An 18976-nucleotide genomic window follows, 5' to 3' on the forward strand; every position below is an offset into this window, starting at 1 on the left:
AGACATCATGGAGGCCCTCTTGACCACCTCGGGACCAGGCCAAAAGGTAGAATAGTTGCAACCTCCGTCTCCCTGAGCCGCCAGCCTCCCCCCGTCATTGCCAGACCCAAACAGGAATCTGTCCTGCAGCAGCTGAGGGCAGGGCAGGTGCTGCCTGGGTCAGACTCCTCCCCTCCTCCTTCCCATCTTCCCTCCCCAGGCCTCCCCCAGACCTGGCTCTCCAGCTCTGCCTGTTCGAGATGAGTTATTCCCCCATTTAGCTGCATTTCCGGTGACGCCTGCCCTACTCTGGGGAGAGCAGAGATTTAAGGGCCATGGTGCCTTGTTACCATGCCAGAGGTTTTCTCTCATAAAACCCACCCAAGGAATGGTTTAGGGGAGAGAGAAAGATTTGTAGTCTTAGGCTGAGGAGGAAGTCATGAGGTAGGCAGACTGGCAGTCGGGGATGTGAGGGCCCTAGAAAATCTCCCAAGTCTGCCCTGAGCAGATGCTCCAGAGCTGCCCCCTTCTTGCAGGAGGGCCAGGGCCCCATCCTGCAGGCAGGTCCCAGGGAGCCTATTCCTTTGTGTCAGAGGAAAGGTACCTGGGTGGCCTGGACCTCCCTCTGAGGACAGCACTATCATTCATCCTGTCATCTGGTCTCAGTCAGCCCCAGCCATACTTGCTGAGGAAAGAGGGGTCCACCTTGGTTTGCCTGTTTATTTTTCTGTCTTCTTCTGGCCTCCCTGCCCACCATTTTCTTTCTGTTTCCAGTTTGCAGGACATGGTGACAAAGTATCAGAAAAGAAAAAATAAACCGTGAGGACTAGAGCGCACGCACTCTCTGCCACTCCTCGCGTGGCGTTTAACTGCCCCTAACACTGGCCTCCCAACCGGCCTGCTGCATGACGCATGGGGACACACAGCCTCTCACATCTCCTCTGAGCTAGGCTCTCACACTAACACTGCTGACTCTGTCCTGAGGAAAGGCAGGGAGACAGGCTGGGCCCTGCCCCAGAGGTAGAGGGAAGGCAACAAGGTGCACTCCCCAGGTGGCGGGCAGGAGGGGGACTCCATCAGGAAGGAGAACTCAGCCTCAGTCGGTAGTACCCACAGTCTGCCTTCCCGAGCTCCAGCCCTCTCCTCTCTCAGAAACCAAGTGTAGGTGCCTCCCCAGACAATTTTCCTGGGGACAGGTCTGTTTGGGATGGATTTGTCCATATCCTTGGGCTCCTTTGGAGCCTGAAATGCCTGAAAGAAGCTGGTATGTTTCTATGAAAGGTCTGCCACCTTCTTTTGGCAGACAAGGGTAGGAGGAGAGGGGCATCGAGCAGTCGCTTGTTTGGAGAAAGCATTCAGGCAGCTAATCATGGGCTGCTCTGCTGTGGCCAGGGAAGGGAACACAGCCAGATGTGTTTACTTTACTCCCTTGGGCAACTGGGCAGAGGGAGGCCCTGGGGCCTTGTGCTGGTGCTGTCTGTCAGGTGGCGGGAAGCTCAGTAAATCCACCCCTCGCATCATTTCCTTCCTTCTGGGTGAGAGCGGACAGTGCGTGCAGGTGGACCCAGTGATCCTCCGTCAAGTTTGACAGAGCTATTTTTGAGAGATTGTTTTTTTAGCATGGTGTTGGGTTTCCTCCCCAACTCCCTCTTGCCTGGCAGGCCCCCTGCCCTGCCCAGGATGGGCTGGCGGCCGCACAAAGGACTTTGTGAGAGCTAATGATAAATGTAATAGTGTGTAACAGTGATAGAGGGCCGCTGGAGCCCGGTTGTCACACACAATTAATATCCCCCACCGTTCTGTCTCCGTTTGTTTGTTCCCCCGTGATTCAGCTCCCAGTTAACTAATAGCACATGAGCCTGGACATAAATTGTATTTGACATGAGGTTTAATTTCAACCATTTAAAATTTCAACTGCCCCCTGAGCCTGCCTGCCCCTAGAGTTTGTTTACGGGCTTGATTATTTAAGGAAAAGAACCCAAACATCATCTATATACTTGAAACTAAAGGGAAGGCGAAAGCAGGCAGGCCAGCTTTTCAACCTAATCGTTGCTCGTAAGGAGGAAAATTCATATTCTGGGCCCATGACTGTCTGTCCCCTGTGTGTTCTAGCCCCACCATCCTTGGGCTGTAGGAGCTTCAAGGACTGATAAAATGCGCATTTAAGATCATATTCTAAATCATTGCCAGGCACAGCACACGGTGCGTGTACACACGCACGCGCGCACGCACACACACACACACACACACACACACACACACACACCCCAGCACGTACTCACGCAGGCGCACAAGGGTATGCAGTCCAAGCCAGATTCCTGCTGATGGCAGAGAGGTGATGTGGCTCCTTCTTCAGCAGCTCTGGGCCTCAGCTCCAAGTTATCAAGCTAGCTTGCTAGGGCAGGCAGAATAAAAAAAATGTTTCGATTTACTTAGAGATACAGTTGTTATTGCCATAACCTTAATGAAAGCAGTAAACAGCGCGGTATTAAGGGAGATTTATACAGAGATGCTTTTAACATGTAGGCATAGATTTTGCGATGCATACAGCACCTCCTTTCTAAAGGCAATCAATATGGTTATGAACGGTGGTGATAAATAACAGGCTCTGAAGCTAGAAGAGGAGGGTTTTTGCACGGTGTATAAATCAGGTAGTATTGGCATTCCATGGGGTCCTTGCACCATAGTAAATCTGCTGGGCTCAGACGGGCACGGGCTTGCATTAGCAGTTTCAGGACTGTCTGCTAAACTGTTTACCAGGGGCATCAGCCAGCCTCGTCTTTGTTATAATTCTGTATTTGATGGAAGCCCATAAAATATGCCTTTTTATTCCCCTCCCCACGAGCCATGCTCTCTCACAGTCCCCAGAATAGAGTCTGGTGGTTTCGTGTGTTCTCACACACACACACACACACACACACACACACACACACACACACACACACACACCTGTGTGGCTATTTATCCAAGAACATAAATCAGGAACAGGGCTGCTCCTGTTGACATAGATGAAAGGAAATTTATATCAAGGAGAAATCCTAGCATATCCATAGCCTGGGAATGTGTTGAGCAGACATTTTGCAGAATTCTAGAAGCATTCTCACTCAGCTTTCTCCAAGCCCTGCTGCTTTGTGAGGGGTCACTGTGACTCCAGCCTAAGAATTTGACTCTTATGGGTTCTCCTCCAAGTTGAGAGGGCTCAGGCTAGCTTGGCCAAAAGAAGTACTGAGGAGCAAGAGCTGGAGGCTGTCTGAGGGACAGAAAAGGAGACTTGGAGAGACAGAGCCGTTGTCTAGTACTTTTGGGGCCAACTGGATCTCCAGAATACATATTAAATCCTGAAGTTGTTGCTAGCCTCTTAGGAAATGTCATTGTCTCCTCTTTTTCCTTTCTGTTTCCTAAGGGCCAGGAATCCCATGGGTCTGGGATATAGCCTCTTGTGCCCAGGTTGGCATTGCCATCAGCTAAGGAGACTCCAAGTTCAAGCTAACTTAAAGTCGTAATGAAGCCTTTCTCTTTTCTGCTCCATGGCCAGCAGCCTAGTTCTTGAAATGAAGGCATGGAAAATTATAGCAACTATAGTCACATTTTGGGGAGTGGGCAGATAAGAAACAGCAGAACAGACCTCAGGGAGTAGTTGAAAGGTTCAGGACTCTTCTTTTTAATCAAAAGCCATTTAGGTATAATTGATGAATGAGTGGCCACCTTATCATTCTCATTGGGTTGGTTTGCTGAGCAGCAGCCTCTCACAAAAGTGGAATGGGAGGTGCCCCCCCGCCATGTTCCACAGGGTCTTCTTGGTGGCTATCACACAGTGTGGCCTGCAGAGTGGGGACAGGGTTCTGATGAATGATGTGCTCTATCTAACTTCTCTGTTTTCTACTGACTCACTGATAACGCATGCCACCCTGCATCCCACTCCTGCCCAAGACAAACCTGCTGCCACTTCAGCACTCCCTGCTGGGCAGCAGGTGATCAGCTCTTCCCCAGCCTTGCCTACCCTTCTGCTCCTCATCCCATAGTGAAGGGGACTCGGATGTGGACTCGGAGCTGGAGGACCGGGTCGACGGGGTCAAGTCGTGGTTGTCGAAAAACAAGGGGCCTTCCAAGGCAGCTTCTGAAGATGGCAGCTTGAAGAGTTCCAGGTGAGCATGTGGCCCTGAGCTCGGAAGAAAACCCACCTTGTGCCCCAAGGATGGGTGAGCAGTATGCCTTTATCCCAAAGCGGGTCCACCTCGCACCGGCCGTGTCTCTTTGTGTGACATGAGTAGGAGGAGTGCCCCTGGCATGTTGTTGGGGGAACACAGGAGGCTCGGTTCCTTCTGAGGCAGGGTCTGTGGCACCCTTATTACTCCCAGGTAGTACTTTCCCCCCAGGCCCAGGGCTTTGGTTTGATACAGGTTTAACTTCATTCCCACTTATTCCTTCAACAAATGTTGACTGAACTATATGATAGTTTGGGCCCTTGGAGGTCTCAACAGGAGCAGCTGCAGAAAAGGCACTGGTTTTGACTTTCCTGTCACAGCTGCAGATACATTGTCATCTTTCTCTGTTCATCTCTCCTTCCTCCAACCTTTTCACTGAGCACCCCCCCCATGCTTCCTGCTCACACCCATGGTGGGTGAGCAGGAGGGGTCCCTCCCCGGTTTTCTGACCCATTCACAGTCCAGAGCTCTACCTTCCCCATCCCTCACCTTTCAGCCAGCACAGCAGCAGGGAGCGTGGTCCTCCGTTCTCACCCTTCCTGTGCCCACTTCCCTGCTGGCATTCACCCCTCTCCCCACTTCTCCCCAACTCAGTGGCATCACATCCCAGCGCACACCCTTCTCCCACTCCCCAGAGTCCCTTCCCAAGTCCAGCCCCTGACCACAAGCACCAGTGGCCCCCTCTAATTGGCTTAATTTATTTGGCCAAGCCACATTTTGTTATGGCAGATAATGCCGCCTCCCCCCCCCCCCCCACACTGCCATTCACGAGGCTCCAGGTAGTTGACAATGAAATAAATTGAACTAAACGTTTTAGAGGGGGAAAAGTGATGAAATAGAACAATAGTCTAATTTACATGACATTCTCCATGAAGCTATTTTCACTGACGCAAATTATTTTGCTTCATTTCCTCCGACGCTCTCACTGCAGGGGCTGCTGATTTCTCCTCCTTCTCCTCCCTCCCCCTGTGTCTTTATTCTCTAGGTTTAATGCTTGTTCCTCTCTTTCTCTCTCATTCTCTCTTTGCTGCCTCTAATCCACTCCTGGTCCTCTCTTCCCCGGGCTCACCTCCTCCCTAGAATGGCCTTCAGCGCCCTGGGCAAGGAGGGCAAGGAGGGCCCGGGGGGCCCGGGGGGCCCGGGGGTGGAGGACAGGCCGGCCTCCGCACTGAGCTCCTTGAGCTACCGGAAGAGGCTCACCCTGAAGGACTCCATCGGGGGCACCGGGGATGTGGATTCGCTCTTCACCACCCTGAGCGAGCGGGCCGCCTCCCCCGAGAGGCCCCCCCGGAAGGCCCCCCCAAGCCCCAGGGAGGAGCCCGGCCAGGGCAGGAAGGCCGAGGCTGGGAGCCGGGCCGGCCGCGGGCTGGAGAAGCGGTGGGGCTCAGACTTCGACCGGGCCTCGGCCGTCTCTGCGCCTGTCAGTCGGGCCTCCTCCGCCACACGGCACGGCTCGGGCGAGGACGGAGCGCGTTCCTCCATGAGCTTCTCCTTGTCGGGCTCACCCGTGTCCCGCCGCAGCACCTCCCGGCTCGACAGCCTGTCGAGGACCCTCAGCCCTTGCTTGAGCCGGGCCTCGGGCGTAGGCCGGGAGAGCCCCGACTCCCGCCTGTCCGTGGGCCGGGGCGGCCTGGACGAGTGGGATGACGGAGCCAGCGTGGCCTTGAGTGAGGCCCACTCCCAGTACGGCTACCCATTGCTGGGCCGCAGTCTGTCAGTGCCGCCCCGGCCGCACAACTCGGCCTCCGCCACGGAGGAGCCCCTCGGCTCCAGCAGCCGCCCTGCCAGCCGTCGCTCCTACCTGGACCCGGACCTGGAGGCTGCCATCAATGAGGTTCTGAGCTACAAACCCGGCCCGTTCCAGCGGAGGAGCCTGGAGCCCGACTCCGAGGAAGACGACCGGAAGAGCATCCAGAGTGCCCGGAGCGCCCAGCTGGACCCCCTGGAGCGGGCCACCAGCATCCGCCGCTCAGCCTCCGCTGCTGATGTCTCCCGCTCCCGGTCCCGGTCCCGGTCCCGCAGCAGCCGGAAGAGCCGGAGCAGGAGAAGGAGAAGGAGCAGCTCCAGCTCCAGCTCCAGCTCAGAAGAGTCCTCAGAGCCCAAGCGGCGGAAGAAAGGGCACTCCCGAAAGGGCAAGAAGAAGTCCAAATCAAGAAGAAAGAGAGCCGAGACGGAGTCTGAATCCTCCTCGTCAACATCCAGCGGCTCTACCGTCTCAGGCCACAGCCGCTCCAGCGTGAAGAAGGGCCCAGCTGCCGACAACGAGGAGGCTGGGCAGGCTCACCGGCCGTCTCGGAAAGAGGAGAAGAAACATAAGAAAGAAGTGGACAGCCTGATGATGCGGTACCTGTACCGGCCCGAGAGCGACTAGTGCAGTAGGTGGCACCTGGCGTGGAGTGCAGCATGGCGTGTGCCACTCGGTGTGAACTAACGTGCTCCTGTCCCACCCACCTCCACTTAGGACCCTCCTGCAGTCCTCTTGGGCAGCCCTGGCCTCAGAGAGCCTCCCGGCTACCTCGGAAAGCAGAGGCCAGCTAAGTTGGTTAGTCATTCAGAGCCTTGAGCCAATCAGCTGAGCTCACTGATGATGTCGATCACAGCTCCCCCTTATCCAGTCCTACCCTGGGCCAGGCACCTTCCTAGATACTTGCCAGGCTTTACTCACTTAATCCTCACACTAACTCCGTAACAACAGTCTGGCCCCATATTATAGAAGAGGAAGCTGAGGCTCAGGAAAGTTATGTCACTTGCCAAGGTCCCACAGTCAGGAAGAGATATTGCCAGGATCCGAATGGAGGCTATTCAACTTGTCCTTAACCACTCCTCCATACAGCCCAAAGCAGAGCACATGGGCAAAATGTTTACTGAGTGTGCCTGGCAGCACCTATGTAGGAGCTCTTGTCCGTGGCCCCAACAGGCTGAACCAAGAAAAGGCCCTGGCTGACCTCCTGGTGTGGGTCAGTGTATCAGTGGCCACTGGCTATCATGGGGTCTTTTGCTCAGCTATCCTCTGCCCTGCAACATGACCTTCCTCCCTGGCATGGATCTCAAGCCTAGGAGTACAAGGTTCACAGGACTCCCACCCCCACAGTACTGCACCGTACAGTAGACCTGAGATGCCTGACTCTCTCCTCATCCCTCCCACCTAAATAAAGCCCACACATGGGCGTCACCTCATCTCTGTTCATCTTGTAAAGTTTTAATGAGTAGAAATTAGCAGCTGCTGAGTGACAGCCCCCTCCTGGCTTCCCTGCCTCCTGCTCTCTTCTCCTTGTGGGGAGGGAGATCTAGCAGTTAGGTTCTTTCTGCCCACACCCCCACCTCGGAAGAAAGGCAGAGACTGACTCATTGGAATCCCATTGTTGCGAGTTTCCCTGGCGGGTGGTGACATTTGGAGCACCCTCGTTATGTGAAGCTGTTTTCTGCATGGCACCCTCCTGGGGCAAGCTTGCTGCTTCCCAGGAGGTATGACCCCAGAGCACAGCCCCCTGGGGCACAGGCATTTGTTTCCTAGGTGCATGAACTAACACAAAACCTGTCGCATGCTTGTGGGCTTATGCAGTGGGGCAGCTGACAAGTACAATGATTTTGTCCTTTTTATACCAAAGGGACCAAGTTATGTTTTAAGGAATGAAGCAACAGAGCAGGCTCATGGCCCAGATTCCTTGGGTTCAGCCCTGCTCCGTTGCCCCCCTCCATGTGATAGGAAGTCAGTTGTTGATGGACCCTGGGGAGAGGGTTAGGGAAGCAGAGGGCTAAGTCCTTCTGACTACTGCACCCCTACCTGAAGAGGGGGACATGGGCCTAGCCAAGCCATCCTACTTTAACCGACAACTGGTGGATTTCAGACTCAAGTGCCCGCAGCCCTTGACTCGACAACCAGCAAGAACAAAAACACATAAATCCTGTTTCTTCCCTGAACCACTAGCACAGTTCCTCTTGTCCACAAAGAAAACGAGTAGTCCTGAAACCCTACACACCACCACCTCCAAGGAGGATTGTATTCACTCGGGAGAGTGGGCACCAAGCCAGGAACTCGCCAACCAATACAGAGCTGGCAGGACAAGGGCGGGGGGCGGGAGGACCTAGTTGGACTCAGCGTGGACTGGCTTTGGATGGATAAACTGCCAAGAGCGGGGGCGGGGGAGGGGGCAGAGTGGTGGCTTAGCTTCCCATCTGGTGGTGGGGACTAGCGGGAATGCAGAACACGCACGCATCCACAGCTAAGGAAAGGGGAGGGGGCTGCCACCCTGGGCTCACCCAGCAGGAATTAGCTTATGTACCAAATTGTTTGTGACAGCATTGAGCAGGAGACAGTGGCTTGTGGGGAGGAAAGCTTTTTAAACAATTTGGTTAAAATGTTTAAATTGTCAGCCCGGACTCTTGCCAGGGGGAGGGGGCTAGCTGCCTGCTGTTGGCTGACAGCTGTGGCAGTACAAGCCACAAAGGAGACTGGCTACAGCACACCCAAGGCAGGAGCAAGGGGGACTTGTGGCACCACGGAGCAGGAAAGAGAGGCATGGAGCTACCCCTTCCCCGCTGCCTCTGCCACTGCCCAGCGATTCGATGGAACAGTGTTGAGACTTGGCTGTCTTTTACCCAGGGGTCTGCCTGGCCAGCACAGGAACTGGGAGTGGGGGCTGCAGCCCCCCCTCTGACAAGAGGTGACAGAATGGAAAGGAGCACCCCAGGCTTTCCAGCAACACCCACTTTGCATCTGGGTGTCAGCCCTGGAATCTGTCTCGCCCCCTCCCCCGCCCACAAAAGAACCCCACTGTCTTTCCACAAAGCCAGCCCTTCCTTTGCCTAACAGCAGACCTTAGCATTGGACACCCAGAAATTCTGTCTAAAAAATGAAAATATCATCAGACTCCCACTAATTTAGAATTCAAACAACCCAAAAGCTAAAATAACCCCAATTTTTCCTGTATTGCGTAGTCATTATTGGCTTTATGATTTTGTCCCTAAGACACCCCAGAGTCCTTAAGTGCCTTTGGCCCATCAAAGTAAGACTCATTTATGTTCAGTCTAGTTTGTATTAAATGTGTTTTGTGCTATTCTGATTCCTTTAAAAATGGTAATTCATTCATGAGAAATACGATAACTATTAACCAGACTGCCCCATTCCTGAACCATTTTGCATAATTGAACATGTATTTTATCAGGCTGTTCCTTTTCCCCAGGAAGAGAGAGAGAGAGAGAGAGACTGACCTATCTATACACACCCCAGGCTCTCACCCAGGCCAGTGGGGATAATGCAGGTTTGGTCTTGTTTTCTCCTTTGGTCACCCAATCTAGTGGCAAAGTGGAGTTATGAAAAGGCTTTGAGGTCTAAGAGTCCGAGGTTCAGATTTACACACTGGCTGTGTGACCTTGGGCAAAATGCTCCATCTCTTTAAACCAGCTTCCTGGGGACATTTCATGGGGAGAACACCTAGGAGAGTGTCTCACACACAGCAAGTACTCGATGACCAAACCCTTTCTTCACCACAGAGTGTCGTTTTTTCATGCAGAATGGTTTCTTCCTCTTGGTTTAGGGATTTAACTTTGAAAGGACTAGTCAACCTGGGCCCTCAGATTCTTAGAATTATAAGCAGAGAGATCAGAGAATTCCTGTATATCCCAGTGGAAGCTCTCTAGGATCTGGAAGCAGGGCTGTGTCCCTGGAAGCACTGGTCAGAGACCCACTGGTACAGGGCACTGGTTCCATCCTTGCTTGATGCCATGAGCCTGCTCCACCCAGGGGTAATGCTGCTCCACATCTTGGTGGGAGAGAGGGTGGCCTGATGAAAACTCAATGGGATTGGGTTATGGTACCTAGAAAGTGATATCTATGCCACCCTGAAACAAGTCTTGCCAGCTTCTTATATCCTGAGTCTCCATGGTAAGTAGATGATGCTATGATCAAGAGCAGAAATTCTCACAGGCCTTAGGAATACCCGATTGGGAGAAAGGGTTCAAATCTAGGAGTGTTCAATGGAGAAAGTCTCTCCTTCTTGGAATCTTTTTAGGAATAACTACCTTAGACAAATTGTGGTCATGTGATCACCAGACTGTCAGTCTCCACATCAGTGTGGTCCATGGGCTTCCTGCATCAGAATCTTCTGAGAAGAAAGTTGAAAATGCAGAATTCCTGGGTTCCACCCAAGAGCTAGTGAATCCAAATTTCTCAGGGGAAGGACCCAGGAATCTGCAGCTGATTCTTATGCACATTCAAGCCTGAGACCCACTGCTGTACAGGATCGCTTTTCTCGGGGCTTTCCAAGTTTTCAGAGTAAAGACAATATGCTTTCTCTTACTACTCTGAATATCTTCTGGGGAAGCCAGGGAAGGTTTTTCCTTTTCAATTTGTGGCTTTTGAGGAATGCTATGACCAGGCTTTGGGGGCCTCCGCAGGACCAAAGGCTTTGGTACTGAAGATTAGGAACATCCTTCCTCTATGACCTCATTCCTCTCTCCCTGCAGCCCCACCAACTACTGGAAGTCCCTTGTCCCTGACCGGTCAGATGAAGAGCACGACCCTGTTGACAGCACCTCCAGGCCCCGACACTCCCAGAGCTATCTGAGTGACAGCGACACAGAGGCCAAACCAACAGAGACCAACGCATAGCCCCCCAACCCATGGGCTACTGCTGCCACAGCACCTCTCCCAGGAAACCGTGGGCACAGGTCTCCCCACCTGGCTGCTGATCTGCAGGAGAAACACCTGGCCCTCTTGGGTCATGGGGCTTTCCGGGCCTTGGGATCTGACCTCTCCACATGGAAGAAGTGGGAGAAGAGGAATTTCTGATCAGAGAACTTTTTGCTCCTCTGCCTCCAAAATGCCACACTCTTGGCTTTGACCTTGGGCCACTGCGGACAGTGGCAGGTGGCTTAGCACTGCATGGAGCCAGAAAGTTGACCTCCATCTCAGCCCTCTGCTCAGGGACAGTGGACAGATTGCCTACTGGGACATTCTAAGTTGCTGGGTCCATGGGGAGGAGTTGGGGGCTGGAACGGCAATTCCTTCCTCCTGGCTTGGGGTGAGGGCTTTCTCTTCTCAGTGCCTGCTGTCTTTTTACTTTTTAATTTAAATGTTCAACCTCTCCATCACAGCTGCTTCTCCGAGAGTGGGAGGGGGCTGCGGTGGCAGCTGGGGCCCCAGAACGACTAGGGGAATTTCATCTCCATGTTCACTCTTCAGAGAGCAGCCCTTCCTCTGTGCAGCTGGAGAGACGGGTAAGCAGAGCTGGATCCAGGTGCTTCTGGGTTTGGGTTGAGCAAGCCTACATAGACAAGGCTGCATATGTACCATCAGGAACATACAGCCCCTACCCCTCTTCAGCCCATTAGTGTATTAAGTGCAATGACCTATTTAAAAGTAAACCCATTCCACCTACACCAATTTGGGGCTTATCCAAGCACTGCTTCCCTCCCCCTCTGTCCAAGTTGCCTAGACCATAAGCTCAATTTGAGAGGGAAGGCCTTGGGTTGAGGTCTTGTGGTCAGAAAAACTAAAGATGGAAGTTTTGGTCAGTACTAATGTGTATTAGACACGGGTCCTGGCCCTGTGTCCTGAGCCTGAGTCATTTTTCTATTCCAATCACCCTGCCCCACCTGACTTATCCTAGACATGACAACATGTAGCTAGACAGTCCCAGCCCCAACCCTAAAGGTCATCCCTCCAACACCACCAGACTTGGGGGCTCAAGGGCTGTGCCTGGTGCCGCTCCCATCTGCTGTCCCCTCTCCTCTCCTGCAGTTGGTTTGTACTCATTGGGCTGTGCTCTCTCTTCCCTGGTTACCTGATGTATGGAAATAAATGTCCTTTTCCTCCTGGCTTCGCCAGTTTTCCTGCCTGTTCCTTCAGGCTCGGGTGAAGTCCAGGTGGCCACAGGTGAGCAGAGTGAGGATTCTGGTGGGGACCTGGGGGAATCTCCCTGGTCTTGTCCCCCATCAGACCAGAGCCACTCAGAGAGCTTCGGCAGGTCCTTTGGGACAGGCAGAGGCAGTGGAATGAGAGGACTGGTCACAAGAGATACAAGCCCGCCCCCTTTCATTTTAAGTCTGTGGATGGTAATTCAGGTTGGCACAACTACCAGACCTCATCTTTCCCTGGCCTCTACTTGGAAATGTTGCAGTCCCTCTATTAAATCTCACCAATCACAGAGATCCTATCTGCTCTAACTTTTTGTTGTTAACAGATACAAGCCCTTTGTATCAGAATTCTTCACAAGTTTAATTTTAGTCATTCCAAAGATGACTTTTTGATCAAAACTTGATATACTCTCTATGGCCCCTAGCCCCATTGACCACATGGCAATTTGAACAGGCTGGGAGTGATGACTTCTCTGCCCTGCTCAGTTTCTGCCTTCCTGCCCCAGTCCACACTTGGTCCCCTCACTGAAGCCACGAGGCAGCTCATGCAGATGGACTATAAACAACTTACTCCTCTTCCTCTACCTTCTGTAATGTGACCCAGTATAATCCCTATACACATGACATGTTTACAGCTGGTCAATCAGGCTTCCCTGGTTTGGGCAAGTAGGAAGGAATATCAGCTCTCTAATGCTGAGGTTCTGGTGATGTCAGCTACCCAGAAGGGTCAAAAAAGGGAAGGAAGGAGAAAACTCACCCCCATAATGAGTGGGAGAGAAGTGTAAAATGGATTCATCTTAAATCTGAGATCACCTCTCTCCACTTTCCTCCAAGGTTGAATAAAGAAGATAGTAAAAGAGAAGTTACTTTTTTCTTTTTTTAAACTACTAGTTCCTCATGTTCAGTTCTGTCACTCACATCTTTTACTTCTGTTTTCAAATACGTTTGTGTATTTTCTGTTTTCAGGAACTAGTATGACAGAGTCCCTACCACCTGCAGACAAGATCTGAACTCTGTTCATCCACATGGACTCAGGCCTCTGGTTAACTAGCAACTTTAACATCAATCTCCAGTAGCCTGGCCTGAGGCAAAGGACTTTGTCCAAATCAGAAAACTTTAGTATTCATTTATTCATTCACTCAAAATCAATTATATTATTCATTTATTCAACAAATATTTCATAACTACCTGCTATGGTCTACTAGGCAGTGTTCTGACTGCTGGGGATGGATGAGATCCTTTCTTTCATGAAGCAGATAGTCTAGTGGAGAAGTTAGACACAAAATAGGTTCTGCACCTACTAATATGTGCAAGTTTTGAGCGAGAAGAAAGTAATTCATAGTGTTTCTCCTCCAGGGGCTCATGGATTAGGGCTAGGGTAGACCTGTGGTGAAATAATTACATGAGATATACCATATTCCCCCATGTATAAGACGCACTCCCCCCTCAAGAAAATTTGGGGTCTAAAAACTGGGTGCATCTTAACAGTGGTTGTGGCATTTCAAATGCCATAGATGGAACTGAGGACGAGGCAATATATGAAGACAATGATTCGTCATCAGACACAGATGAGGACAAGCTAATGGATGGGAGTTTTGACAGTGATGAGTTGTATGAATTTTCTGATGAATGAAACTTGAGTTCAATAACCTTATGTAATACATCTTTTTCCAAATTTCAGGCCCCAAAATTAAGGTGTGTCTTATACATGAGGAAATACAGTAATAGGATAAAAAGTTGCTTTGGGCATATTATGAGGGGAGACACTGAGAGGAAGCAGCAGACTTGGAAAGCTTCTAAAAAAGTGGTATTTTGAGCTGGGGTGTGAAGAAAGGATAGCATTTCCACAGGTAAATATTGCTGGGACAGGTGTGCTGGGAAGAAAAAAGAGCTTAAGCAAAGGCTCCGGGACAAAAGAAGTGGTGGTAGAAAAGTCCACAGGCTGTCTGGGGAAGCAAGACATATAGCAAATGCTTCTCCAAGCTGCAGCAAAGCTTCTCAGCCAGGTGCTGGGTTCCAGGCTGGGAAGGAGGCAATACCCTCAGCACAAATTCCTCAGGAGAGTCCAGGGGCCTGCAGGAACATCAAAGCCCGTCTTCATTTTGGGTGTGCCTTCAAAGCTCTGTAAGCTCCTGACCTCTCCTGTACATTCACAGTAGCTCTTGTCTCTAAGATGTGATTCCCACAAAACTGACAGCAAATCTGCCCCTTGTGCCAGGCTCAATGCCACCTCAATAGATCCTCCTCTCTAATCTCAGGATTGCTCTAACTCTTGATAAGAGGTATGGGTGAGAACCAGAGCCCTGTAAGGCTACCCATGGTACCCAGTCTGTGCCTAGAGACAACAATGGCACGAAGTAACTCCCAAACTACCTCCTTTTGTCCTCTTATCAAATTATACCGATTGTCCTCCCCTCCCCATGCCCTGCCCCTATGCCTGGTGGCACAGACACTTAGAGATTTGCTTCTTAATTGTCCCCCAGCTAGGCTGCGCAGATGCCGCTCTTTAATCTCTCCTGATAAATGAGTCACGCCGCTCCTTTAATCATATGTTCATATCCAAGCCAATTTGAATCAATTTGGCAGGGAGCGTGTTGTAAGGGATGCTATGACTGCTGCTTCTCCCCCAGGGCCCTGGGAGCCAGCATGTCTGCTGTCCTCATCCTCAGCAAAGAAACCAGGAGGCCCAGCCAGGAAAAGGATCTACTTCCTAAATGTTGGGGACTTTTCAAAATCAATTGTGCATTCCTGTCCTCCAAGCAGGCCTGAGTAGGACTAGAGGGAGAAGGATTCCCAAATGCCTCATGGAGGGGGAGGTGAGCCCACATCCTTCCTTGGTCACTGAATAAAGGGCCCCATTATTGACCCTGGGAGAAAGTGCTGCCTTAAATCTAACCCTAAACCTTTCTGTTCCCCTTTCCTTTCCTCTGAGCTGGTTCTCAGGTTATCTGGAACATTTCATCACCTTTTACATAGCAACATATTCCAGGCCAATCCAGGATCATTTATCCTTGCTTGTTACTGCTCCTGCTGCCACGCCAACTCCTCTCATCTTTCCACAGGAAGTATTCTTTTCTAAATCCTCCAGTCTGGTGGGCAGTCCGGACTCGCTTAGTAATGTACCAAGTTTTGCTGTGTTTGGGGCTGTTGCTTTCTCACCTACAGTGAAAACGAAACAGACAAATAAAACCGTCTAAGCTAAGCTCTTCTGCCTCTAGTACTGAGACCTTGGAGGAAGGACTTAACCTCTTGAGCCTCAGTTTCCCCATCTGTAAAACAAAGAGATATTACTGGCAAGAACCTTTTGGTTTCTAAATTCTGAAGGAACCCGTCAATGCTGCCAGCATCCCCACCCCTTCACCACTCTCGGTGAGGAACAGAGGGATGGAGAGGCAGCGCTAGGGCCCCCCCACCCCCACCCCCGCGATGTCCCCCTGCTGAGTGAGGGAGGGACGTCTTAGCCCAGCGCGAGGTGTGTCAGGGTTGGATCGGTCCAGAAGCCTGGTTGCGTCTGCCTCCGCGTTGTCCTCATGCACCCTCCCATTGGTTGAGAAATAGGGATTAATTAGTATATTCATATCTTATTTGCATGACCTAGGCCTTCAGAGCATTGGTCCTCTGGCTCCGCCCCCGTCTAGAGGTTCTTCCCGCCTTTCCTGGAAGCCACGCCCCTTTAAAGATTCTTAAGCAGTTAGCCGGGCCACGCCCCACATCGTTGCCCTTTAAGGATTCCAGAGGCGTGAGGCCACATCTCTTAGCTCAGCAATACGTCAGTATTGTTTCCCGCTCTTTTAATCGCTCCTGGAAGTCCTTGGCGGGAGCTGAGAGTGACTAGTGACTGGGGCTTCTGGGCTTGTCAGTGGTGATCCTTGGGATGAAGAGGATGATAAAACCAGTAATAGTTCCCATTTGTTGAGCATTTGCAATATCCCCAGTACTTAGGCAGTTTGCCTACACAATCTCATTTAACCTTTGTCACAACTCTGTGAAGTGTCTTTGTCTCCATGAGGAAAAGTCTTTCCTGGCAAGGTCCTCAGCTTGGTTTCTGCAATGGGCCAGGTGAGTTGGAGCTATTCTTGTCAGAGGATGAAGGGGGAGGTTAAAAAGCCAAGAATTGCGCCTGACCAGGCGGTTGCACAGTGGATAGAGCGTCCGTCCCAGGTTCGAGACCCCGCGGTCGCCAGCTTGAGCGCGGGCTCATCTGGTTTGGGTCGCTGGCTCAAGCAAAGGGTTACTCCGTCTGCTGAAGGCCCACGGTCAAGGCACATATGAGAAAGCAATCAATGAACAACTAAGGTGTTGCAACTTGCAACGAAAAACTAATGATTGATGCTTCTCATCTCTCTGTTCCTGTCTGTCTGTCCCTGTCTATCCCTCTCTCTGACTCTCTGTCTCTGTCTCTGTAAAGGAAAAAAAAAAACGTTTAAAAAAAAATTCCTATTATGATCCTCATCTGAAACACCTGTGTGTCTGGTATCTACCAAGGCCTGGCCTTTGGAAAAAATCAGCCTCACATTTGTGTTGCTTCTTACAATTTCAGAGCCTCCCTTATACATTTTCACATTTGTGCTTCACACACACTATGCCAACAATATGAATAACAAGTTCCACATGACCCGTTTAATGCTGGTGGTCGAGGCCAGGCAGATTCACATTGTATTCAGACAGACAGTAAAGAAACTGCAGAGCCAGAAAGCGTTGGGCCATTCCTGTTTAACAGTCTCGCAAACAAGCAGGGGAAAACCTCTTCTCATGGTAGCAGGTGAACAAACAGCAAAACAGCCCTTCCCAGTGGTGGGCAGGCAATCTGCAATCCGCAATTTGCCCTCGGAGCAAGCACCCATAGCCTTACACAGACTACACACATGTGGTGCTGCCACATGCTCATGAACTAATCAGGCAAAGTACAAGTGAGCAAGTCTAACACAACTGTTTTCCCAACAGCCCAGAATGCCTATTTTAAGCTATATTCACCTCATTTCATTACAGTACAGGAGACCATTCTGGACCATTCTCTGGGATTTGACCTGGGAGAAGTGATTTCCAGAGCAATAGCCATATTGGAGTTAACAAGAGTGCTAGATTTGTTTAGAATAAATTTTATAGAGAAATTGAGTCTTCTGTAGTATAAACCCCAGTAATGGGCCATATACATAAGAGAGATTCCAAAAAGGATGTGTGTTTTGCAATTGAAGTCAGTGACATAAGTCTCCCAGTGGAATACTTAAATGTGCAGAGAGGATTTGCTTTAGATATCAAAAGTCAGCTATGACAGTTTTACCAAAAAGAACCTCAGAAAGGATATTAAATTTTGACACTATTCAGGCAAATTATATTTGAGGTGGCTTAAGAGTCAAATAGTTTCCACATGTTAATAAATTTTGATGTGTTTTGTGCCACATCTGTGATCTGACTAGATTAGGAAAAGAAGTGAATGGATTTGGTTAAGAGAGGACAACTAGGGAATTTGAAAGTGAAGAATACCTCAAAAAAAGGGAGTTTTTAAAAAATCCTGGTATAGGGAAGATGCAGCCAATGGTTTCAGAAACATTAGGTCTTTAAAATACAGGTCAATGACTGGTAACCAGGCAAATATAAAATGTATGTGGTGAAATAGGCCTCATGGGTCATCCTTCTCACAGGACGGCATCAGTTGCAGGTTGGTATTCTTGTTTAAGGGCTGCTTCTGCCACCCACGGAGCTATCTTCCTCTGGAAGGTAAGGGAGAATGTGACCCTAGTGAGTGGCACTGCTCCAGAATGTTCTGCACTAGAGGCACAAGTCTCATGGCCTGCCTTTGGGCATCCTAGAACTCATCTGTGGGGCTAGTCTTTCCAGCGAAACCCATACTGAGCCACTCGGCAGGATTTCATAGTAGAAAGGGAGCTTCTGCTCCCAAGAACTTGCAAAATAAGCCTAGAGAAAGTGAGGAAGTCTTATAGCTCTGTGAATGAGTTCTTAAGGGAACGTGTACAAATAACAAAAGTATATGTGAGAACAGATAAAATAGAGGAAAAAGTAAAAGGAACTTCTGAATATTATAAATAGTTTTATTTGGGCACATGAGGTTATAGATGAAGTATCTGTGCTTATAATATAAAATTTACATATGTATTTTTAAAAAGTCATTATAGATATGTGTCTGTGCCAAACACGAAAGAAGGCCCCAAATTGTTCTATTAGTGTGACTATAAGAGTAGCTTCTTGCTGGCATTTCATATACAGAAATAGTAGCCATAGGGGGAAACCATGTGGCGAAGCTGCTTAGAAACTGCTTCGATCCCTTGCTTGGGGAGAGCTATTCTTAAAGCAGCAGGCATCTCTTGGCACGGCTGAGAGTGGAAGCTGAAAGGGAACAGATTGGAGGGTGGAACTCGAACAGAGTATTTGGGGGAGAGAAGCAGTGGGGAGAAGAGAATAGCATCTAGATAGTGCCCTCCCCATACATCCTTGTGCCCTGCAGGTGACAGGTTTAAGCCAGGAGAGCTGTTGGTTAAGGGACTGGTGATAGATCGAGTTGAGGAGACTCCAACTGCCAAGGTCATTTAGAATATCTGTGTCATGGTTATGTACTTTTAAAAACAGATCTGTAAGAGTGGACATGGCTCAATGACCAGAATTTGTGCCTGGCTAATGGATTTGTGTTTCTCATACGTGACTCCATCTAAGAAGGTTTAGCCCCATAAGGAAAAAGTATTTTTGCTGTTTCAGAGAATCTAGTGACCAGTGAGTTATCTGAGGAAATGAGAAGGTATGGGTATTTGGAAGGAATGTCTGGGGATTCAGGCATCACAGAAGGTCTGGAAGGAGTAAATCCCTTGAGGATGGTGGTGATCTTCATCTTCCTCCCCTCCCCCTCTCCTTGCTCCCCAGTAGAAATTAGCTACAAATCTCAGCTTGTTGGGAACAGATGGCCTTGGCTGACGAATAAGCCA

At 50.3% G+C, this 18976-nt stretch overlaps 1 protein-coding gene across 21 annotated transcripts in view; it reads left to right on the forward strand.

Annotated features, from left to right (window-relative positions):
* MYO18A (myosin XVIIIA) overlaps positions 1 to 12004 on the forward strand; it is a 97466-nt gene extending 85462 nt beyond the window's left edge. For 14 of the 21 annotated variants that reach the window (XM_066363620.1, XM_066363624.1, XM_066363626.1 and 11 more), the window contains 4 exons: positions 754 to 798; positions 4002 to 4124; positions 5265 to 6559; positions 10650 to 10789. In XM_066363620.1, coding sequence (XP_066219717.1) covers positions 754 to 798; positions 4002 to 4124; positions 5265 to 6555 — 1459 coding nt within the window. In that variant the 3' untranslated portion in view covers positions 6556 to 6559; positions 10650 to 10789. Of the gene's footprint in view, positions 1 to 753; positions 799 to 4001; positions 4125 to 5264; positions 6560 to 10649 lie in introns of all 21 variants that reach the window. The other 7 variants (XM_066363637.1, XM_066363638.1, XM_066363640.1 and 4 more) reach the window with 3 other exon arrangements.
* Positions 12005 to 18976: the final 6972 nt, after the last annotated feature.

This window comes from Saccopteryx leptura, chromosome 2, assembly GCF_036850995.1.
Source record: "Saccopteryx leptura isolate mSacLep1 chromosome 2, mSacLep1_pri_phased_curated, whole genome shotgun sequence".
NCBI classification, from domain to species: domain Eukaryota; kingdom Metazoa; phylum Chordata; class Mammalia; order Chiroptera; family Emballonuridae; genus Saccopteryx; species Saccopteryx leptura.